The following is an 8,629-nucleotide window of genomic DNA, read 5'->3' as shown; positions in this document are numbered from 1 at the left end:
TGTTTTTAAATAAATAGGGAGATGGGCGTTCAATTATAATTATAAAGAGGCTAATAATTCCAGTCAGACTGCACAAGACATTGAAACCGTGAGCTCCCTTCTTTCAATGCATTTATGGATATAGCCTATACTTTGCTCGGAACGCACCTATAGTGCTTCAAAACTATGTCTACGTAGGCAGCTCACTAAGTTTTGTTTGCACATCCACAAAAACACTAAAATGATGTTTAGGTAGGCAGCTGACTGGATTTTGAGGCGCAGACAGCTGGGACTGATCTCTATACCACACCGGCAGTGACGTCGCAGTCGCCGCCATATTGAAATGTTTCCCCTGTCCTCTTCTTCACTGAGCTCAACAGCAGCCATCAGCTCACGATTTTCAGTTGGAGACCGGGACAACACCACAGACATGGAGATAGACACTCTTCTGGAAGCTCTTAAAGGTACCCGATTGTGTGTGTTGAGGTGGTCTGCGCGAGTTTAGAGAGGAGTTATATGTGCTTATGAGCTTGTAATGTGAGTTAGCTCATGTTAGCATGGCCTGTGGCTAAATGGCTTTTACTGTTTTTCGAGGTCTGTTGTGTGTTACGAGTAGATGAACAGGTTACATCCTCCTGCTTTATGACTTCTGTAATATGTGCCTAAAAATGACAGGATAGTTAAGTAATACGTTAATAAACAAGACTATTTTTTGATTGAGATAACTAGTTAGTGGTTTGGCATGATATAGAGCTGATTCAAGTATATTACACATCGGTTTATCCAGGGTTAACTCCAAACTTGTGAATAATTTAATAATAAAGCCTGATTCTTTATTATTTTCCTTTTATAACGTGATTTTTTGGCCATTTATAATAACTTAAGTTGCACTCTCAACTCTACGCTTATAGCGTAAATAATCATAATCATCTGTCTTTTTATGTGTGTGTGTTTATGTTTATTGTAGTATAGTAGTGCAAATAGTTTTGGTGATTAAATGGCATAGGCTAAAGTTCAGATTTATTGTACCTGTATTATCTCTTATATAAGTGTCAGGATAAGGATTTCATATTTTCTCATATTTTAATGAAAGTTCAGGGCTGTGCTGGTTATAGTTATTCTCTTGAATGATGCCATAAAACATCACACTTGGAACTTGAAACTGAACTAAAGACTAGAAACCAGATGTTTAGTATACATTTTCTCATAATTTTCATAAAAGCATGCATGCTATCCCAAGACTATTTTAGTTATTTTCTGAGTGCTCTAAATAGTTGTTGAAAAGAAAATGCTGTCTAAATTTGAAACTTGTAGATGACCTAAAACTAGAAACTGGTGCATTGTAGTTAACTATTATATTGGATATATAGCTAATTAAAACATGCACCCTTTTTCATTAAAATGGATATAGGGTGAGAACTAGAATGGACTAGCCTAACTAGATTTAGAACTGAAGGTATTACTAGATTGTGCAGTTAAATGCACTCCAGAACTAAGATGATCAGATTGTATCCATTACAGATATTCACATGAAATCGACAATGCGATCTTATCATTGTGTTTTCTGTAGATTTTGACAAGAAGGTGAAGAAAGAAGCGTCTCCGCCGTTGGACCAGTTTTTATGCCATATTGCGAAGACTGGGGAAACCCTGTAAGTACCTCCAGATATCTGTGTGTGCTCTAAGAGGGGCACAGAAACCCCAACTACCTTTGTGTGACCTCTGTTTTAGTGGTTTAGTATAACACCACAGCACTTTTGGTTTTGTTCCAAAACACACTGAACCTTGTCCTTATCGATTAGATCTGCTTTAGACGACCTGCCCTCATTTCATGAAGTAATTGTGAGTCAGATGCATATCGAGAGATCAAATGTATCTATGTCTCTGACTATATTATGTCTCTAATATTTTATGCATAATGACTTCTGAACTGTGTGGCTTTTTTTTCAAACTACATAGCTGTGCTAGTTTCATGTCTGTCTTATCAGCCTTGTATTGTCGCACATAATATCTCACATATTGAATATTTTCAAATATGAACATTTCATGCTCATTATTTTGGTTGCTGGACGTATAATAGAGAATCATGACCGGCGGATCTTGTGCCTTACAAATTATAGTTGTCTGTGTGACTGAGTTACTTATGCTCCATATTGTCACCTCTCCAGGGTGTCTTGGTCTCAGTTTAAAAGCTATTTCATATTCAAACTGGAGAAAGTAATGGAGGATTTCCAAGCGTCGGCCCCAGAGCAACGAGGGCTTGCCAACCCAAACGTGGAGTCAATTCCCTTCGAAGAAATGAAGGAGAGAATTCTTAAGATTGTCGATGGATACAACGGGTTAGTAATACTCTTAATTAATTGCATTGTGTGGTGCTATCACCATTTTACTTTTAGAAAGGCACTGGGGTTTGTCCTTGTAATAAGTGTAAGCTGTTTTGGATAAAGAGCAAGCCTGTCTCTTTACCCCAGAGCAAGTGTGCCATCTTCTGGCTGTTGAATATAACCAAGCCTACATCATTCCTTGTTATTTGTGTGTCAGGATAGAGTGGAGAACATTTGCTACTAGTTCTCTGTGGTTTGTTATGGAGATTTCACCAGCTAATTCAAATATTATTCAAATATTTTTTTCTCTGTCCAGGATCCCATTTACTATCCAGCGCTTGTGCGAGCTACTCACGGAACCTAAGAGGAACTACACAGGAACAGAGAAGTTTCTCAGAGGGGTAGAGAAGGTCAGTGCGTGATGCATTATTCAGTTTAAAATCTAATAAGGCTAATGCAAATGGTGCACTTGTTACAAAATACTTTTGTCAAGTCACCTTTTTTTATATAGCGCTTTTTACAACAGAGATTGTTTCAAAGCAGCTTTACAGTGATAACAGGAGAATAACGCAACAAAGTTTGTTTCGGCTATACTGCAGATCTAGAAGAAAATAGCGTCGTAGTCCAGCTTAAGTAAGTTCAGTGATGGTTAATTTTTGTTGTAAAAAAGTTATTAATTTAGTTCAAATATATAGCCGCTCTGGAGAAAACGGTGAAGTCATCGTCCAGCTCAGTTCAGTTCTCATTTAATGGTGTCAATGCAGGCAGATCAATAATATTGTTGAATATTAAGTGTCCCCAACTAAGCAAGCCAAAAGCCAAAGGCGACAGTGGCAAGGAACTAAAACTCAGGTGACAGCATGGAGAAGAAAAAAAACTTGAGAGAAACCAGGCTCAGTCGGGGGGGCCAGTTCTCCTCTGGCCAACGAACAAACAGTGTATGATTATGATTCAGGCAGCATTACAGGGCAGAAGTCAGGTTGGATCAGAACATTCAGAATATTTATCCAGTTCCATCTGGTAGAAGAATGGAGTCATCACGCGGTGTGGAGTCGGGTTTGTTGAGGATCAGTGCCACCGGCTGTCGTGTCGATGCGTTGTGGTCGTGTCTAGGTGCAGGTCCACCATCTGATCTGGATACGGCCCGGATCCGGCTGACTACATCATGCGTTGTGGTCATGTCTAGGCGCAGGTCCACCATCTGATCTGGATACAGCCTGGATCCGGCTGACTTTGAGGCTTCTTCTTCACCTTGCTCTTATAGGGGTGACAGTCCCCGTATGTTCCCAGTATGTTTTCCTTGTTTTTGCATTTTTATTGTAGTTTTGCTACTTTCCATCTGAAGTCAGATGTGGGATATTATCACATGCTATCTCTGACTTCCATAAAGGTACTCTGTTGATTTCATGGTCGCTTGCATTTGGTTTGCAGGTGTGCGATTATCGATATAGAAATGTCTTTACATTGCTTTACATACTTGTCTCTTCAATGTTTGCTAAATAGGTTTTATTATAATGTGATGGAGGAACTTAGACACATTGATGTGTTTTATGTGCTTAAAAGTGATTTGATTATCATTAAAAGGTCCACATCTTAAAGAAATACAAGCAAGAAGTTTAATTATTTATTTTTTCACCCAAGTAGGTTGTAAATATAGGATTTATGTTGCTTATGTAATGTGATATTGATTTTTTTTTTTCTCTCTCTTTGTCAGAATGTGATGGTGGTCAGTTGCATTTATCCTACATCTGAGTAAGTAATTACTGTTCAATATTAAAATCATAAAGCTGCTACATCTTAATTTGATCACCTGGATTATCTTTAATTACTGTAGACAAATGAAAAGCTATTTTTGACCTTTGTAGGAAAAATGGCTGCAGTGGTGTCAACAGAATGAATGGAGTCATGTTGCCAGGGAACACATCTGCTTTTACAGAGAGGTTAGAAAAATTAGCTTAGGACCAGTCATTTTAAAAAAGAAAAAGAGCTTAACTTGATTTTCCTGTGTATTACAGGAAAGTGAATGGTCCAGGAACACCCAGACCATTAAACCGACAGAAACACTCCATGGCCAGTTCGCTGGCCACAAACGGCCTTCCGGACAGTACAGAAAACAAAGAGACGAACTCACCACAAGGACATAGCAAAACAGCCAGGTAGTCGAAGTTTGCCATCATATCTCATCTTTCATGATTTTACAGAAATACAGAATATATCTTTGTGTTTCAGTGATGCATCTGTATCAGGCATTGGTGGGCCTCTCAGCAGCTCTGTTAAAAACAAACACTTAGATGACGAGGAAGATGAGGGAATGGAGGAAGAGGAACATGAAGTAAAGAGACTCAAATTCAATGAGGATGGCAATGAAGAAGATGAGGATGAAGATGTAGACGAGCAGCTTGTCGAGAAACCCAGATCTACGTCGTCCAAAAGCTCCTCAGATAAGTCGGAGGATGCCGAATCACCGTCATCCATGTTGCAGGAGGGGAGTGAAGAAGAGGAGGAAAGTAAACCTCACGTTTCAGTTGAAGGCCCTGAGGACCAAGGTAGTGTAATCTGTTTCTTCACTTTTTGGGTTTTAACACGCTAAACAATGCTCTAATGTATTCTATTCTTTGCTAACGTAGAGCCTTCCAGCACACAGCCTGAGTGTCCCACCGCAGATTCCAGAGAGTCTTTTACTGAGAGAGAGGTTCCTTGTGGCTCAGATGACTCTTCAGAAGAGCCCAGTGATATGGACCAATCAGAGCAGAGAGCCCCGGCAGGTGTGGCCTCTAGCCCTGAGGTGAGAGAAGGGGAGGAGCCAAGCGAGGAGGTCAGCAGCAGTAGCACTGATGAAAATGCCTCTGCACCCACATCCAGCAGCAGTAGCGTAGAGTCACCCACAGAGGGCGACTCCGGGTCAGGGGCCCTGGACTCAGAGAGCGCAGAGGAGGAGCCTATGGAGCAGGACTGAAAGCCTGCAGACTACTGCCCTAAACAATAACTGCGTTCTTTTGTGGAGATTAAAACGGCACACACTTAAGTGGCCTTCCACAAAGGCCATCAGAAGCAACACCCAATCTACCACCATGCGCCTTTTGGTCGAGAGTCCACCTAACTTCTCCAACCTTCCCAAACGGACACTTTATGCAGATGTACATATGATTTTATTGCTGAAGTCAAGGTTTTAAACTCTCTCTTTTTTTTTTCTTTTTTCTTTTTTTTTTTACAGTTTCTTTCCTTTAGTTTCATCCATGTCATCGGTTTCTGCCAGTCTGTCAAAGCGGTTCGACTGATTTCTTTGGTGTCCAGTAATCACATTGTCAACTCTGACACCACTAAATGGCTAATTAAAAGAATATTCATGGCTAAATACAAGTTAAAGTCTATTGACAAAGCTGTTGGATTCTTTCAGTTACTACAGGAAATAATTCTGACTCATTGTTCAGTAAGAAAAAGCAAAAGAGGATGTCGCTTGCCCTTAGACTTCTATAATGAATGCGTTTCAGAGACAAAATGTTTTGTTATAAATGACAGCATGTCTCAGCTGTTGTTAAAGCTTGACTTGTATTTAACCATATTTTAGTCTTTAAGGATAAAGTTTAATCTGTATCCAGTCTTGTTTCTACGTTTAGGACGCCTGCTAGGACGTGTCGTCTCTGCATTGGTGTATTAATATTTTAGTCACAGTGTCAAACATCAGGGCAGTGGAGTTTATCATCTTGCGCTCTCTGAAGAACCATAACTGGCTGCTTTTACAGTTATGTTCAAAGCAAATACAAGCCATAGCTATCTTTGTTCTGTTAAATGATTCAAGCCTAGCGTAACATCATTTCTTTCTGGTCCTTTGTGTGTAACTGACAGGATGTAAAATCTCTTTTCTCACACGCTACCACCTTCGCTTTTGTATTATTGTGCAGTCTGCGCTGCATTGAAAGTGGTTTATGTCAGGTACATTTACCTCTTGATTTAAACTGATTTCATGATTCAAGTTAATTTATACCAACATTTCAATCTCCTGTTTTATGAGAAGTTGTTTTTCATTTGTTGTTTTTGGCAGGTGGTTATTGACTGCTCCGACTAGCTCAATTACAATGTCATTTGTGACAGTCCAACCCTGAGTTGTCCCACCGATAACAGCTGGCTGCCGTTTTGCAGCTGTGCGATTTTTGATATTTAGAATTTTTAAATTTCTGTAAAGTAGTGTTTTGTAGAGCGTTGTGTTCACTGCCTTTTGTGCATCCATGTATAATTTTCTTTGGTGTATTACTGAATGCGTGTGGTTTCAATACAGTATTCAGATGAAGCAATAAATGTTATTGTTTTAAATGTTTGGAAGACCTTTTAATTTCTTTGCCAACGTGTTCTCATGAACCTATTGCTTTGCTTTTTGGTCGGTAGGGGCTTGCTTACTGGTCCAAGACAAAAGAGCCCTCCAAGTGTTCATGATACTGTGGTCTCTAGATATGAGTCAAGTCATCTTCATTTATATAGCGCTTTTAACAATGTAGATTTTCAAAGCAGCTTTACAGAGATAAACGTATAATTTAAGGTAACAGAGATTGTTTTGGCTTTATAGCGGTTCTTTAATAAAGTTATTTTCCAGCTAAAGTTCGTTTTGATTGATTCGCTTCCGTCGCAACAATCATTTGTTAGTAAATTAGGGGCCGCTAAGACGACACCATTCTCTCTACACAGACTTTAAACGCCATATGACTTGGGTCCTTTCTTCAATGTAAGTTTTGCCTGTTTTATGGACATCAAAATATCATTGAGATAAATAACACAACTCTCCTCAACAAACCACACAATTTGATGCAGCCATGTTCACAGTTTGTGTTACGGGCAAGTTCTACAACAAAGTATAATACTTGGTAAGCACCACAAACTAGTAGAGATGTTGTTCATAGGAGGATTATCGTTACATAACGTCTCTTATTCTTTCATCCAGGTCTTTTCATAATCCTTAATCATGTTCCTCAAATGAATGCATGCTAATTCATTTTGCTGTTACTAAGCTCTTGCACAAATTTTTCTGCTTCATTTCCCAAATACAAGTTTCCTTTTCTTGTGTCACAGTCATATGCCTCTAACAGGCTCCTGCCGACTCAGAACAGAACTCACACTTACCTGTGCTCGTATTGACTGGATAATGTCAGAGGTCGTATGAGTATGTGCTACTGAAATTTACCCAGCCCTCTCGGAGGAAATAAAAAGTGGATTTTCTAAATCCTGCCATGATGCGCAGTGAGAGGTTACGTTTAACTGACGTCTTTGAACGCCCGTCTCTTGGGAAATAACCCTGCACACTGTGGGAATAGAAACAAGTCTTAAGTAAATGAATTGTAATTTGATCCATGAGACCAGGACCCAAGCTTATTAATAATGAAGTCGAGTGACTTTTAAGACATTTCTTGTGTTGTGTGTAGTCGAGAAGACATTTACTATAATGCATACAATAAATTAAAAATGTATTTGTAACATTAAGAGATATACATCAAATACTTCAAATGTGGGGGGTAAAATGTGCCTAACTGTTAAAAATAGGCTTCATTTTCTTGTAAGCAATATGTTTTCAATTTGTACTGGGTATGTTCTTGTCAGGATTCATGAAATTATAGATTGAAATGATATGACATGAAGTGATGGGTACCCTAAGCTGTATCATATTCTGTCATAGCAGCATATGACAATTAACATCAACCCTTGTGTGCTGACTCCCAGTCTCATTACTTGAGGATAAAGGGATAAGAGTTTAAAATACCTCAATAATGTCAGATTTGCATGAGAAAACAAAACTATATGCTAAACATGATCTAAAACACAACATTTGCTAATTTCTAGTAAGATGATGTATTGACTGAGATAATGTGATAATTATTGACTTTCTCTTGCACTCTTTTATTGTAATTGTTGGTCTGCCCCCATGTTATAACTCGAAATGAGATTTAATAACCCGTGAAGTGCCTGTTATTTACAAAGCTCAAGACAGATTCCAGTCATAATGTTATTGTCAATGGGTGGCAGCTGATGCACAGGGACAGGATAATGGTAGCCAGCCACTGGAGCTTGATTCTAAGATTTCCTTACAATGCACCTCTGTAGAGCATAATCTAGAAGGTGAAACAACATATGTGAAGTTCAACATTAAAAACAGTTAAACCCACTGCAAACCCGAATAATTTGGCAAAACTCAAATTTGAGGTATAATCAGATCCATATTTTTTTTTTAAGTTAAGAAAGTAGAAGTTTAAGAATTGTATTTTGTACTCATGCATTATAAGTGCTCTTAACTTGTAATATTTAAGTAAGCACATTCATACGTTTAACTTAAAATTATCATG

At 38.7% G+C, this 8,629-nt stretch overlaps 1 protein-coding gene across 1 annotated transcript; it reads left to right on the top strand.

Moving 5' to 3' along the window:
* Positions 1-276: 276 nt before the first annotated feature.
* On the top strand, positions 277-6,067 carry ppp4r2b (protein phosphatase 4, regulatory subunit 2b). Its single transcript, XM_079883157.1, has 9 exons — positions 277-443; positions 1,550-1,631; positions 2,148-2,318; positions 2,620-2,713; positions 4,018-4,055; positions 4,169-4,243; positions 4,319-4,459; positions 4,533-4,849; positions 4,931-6,067. The coding sequence occupies exons 1-9, from the start codon at positions 323-325 to the stop codon at positions 5,257-5,259; spliced, it is 1,368 nt and encodes a 455-aa protein (XP_079739283.1). The 5' UTR covers positions 277-322; the 3' UTR covers positions 5,260-6,067.
* Positions 6,068-8,629: the final 2,562 nt, after the last annotated feature.

Source organism: Squalius cephalus, assembly GCF_949319135.1.
Source record: "Squalius cephalus genome assembly, chromosome: 10".
Lineage (NCBI taxonomy): Eukaryota > Metazoa > Chordata > Actinopteri > Cypriniformes > Leuciscidae > Squalius > Squalius cephalus.
Note: the sequence above shows the minus strand (reverse complement) of the source record. Positions and strands in the feature narration are given on the sequence as shown.

Bases quoted from the DNA above. Each gene is read 5' to 3' on its own strand.
- ppp4r2b (XM_079883157.1), top strand. From the start codon at position 323: ATGTTTCCCCTGTCCTCTTCTTCACTGAGCTCAACAGCAGCCATCAGC. The intron at 2,714-4,017 runs GTCAGTGCGTGA...TCTCTTTGTCAG, and splicing joins TTCTCAGAGGGGTAGAGAAG to AATGTGATGGTGGTCAGTTG. The intron at 4,244-4,318 runs GTTAGAAAAATT...TGTGTATTACAG, and splicing joins ACATCTGCTTTTACAGAGAG to GAAAGTGAATGGTCCAGGAA.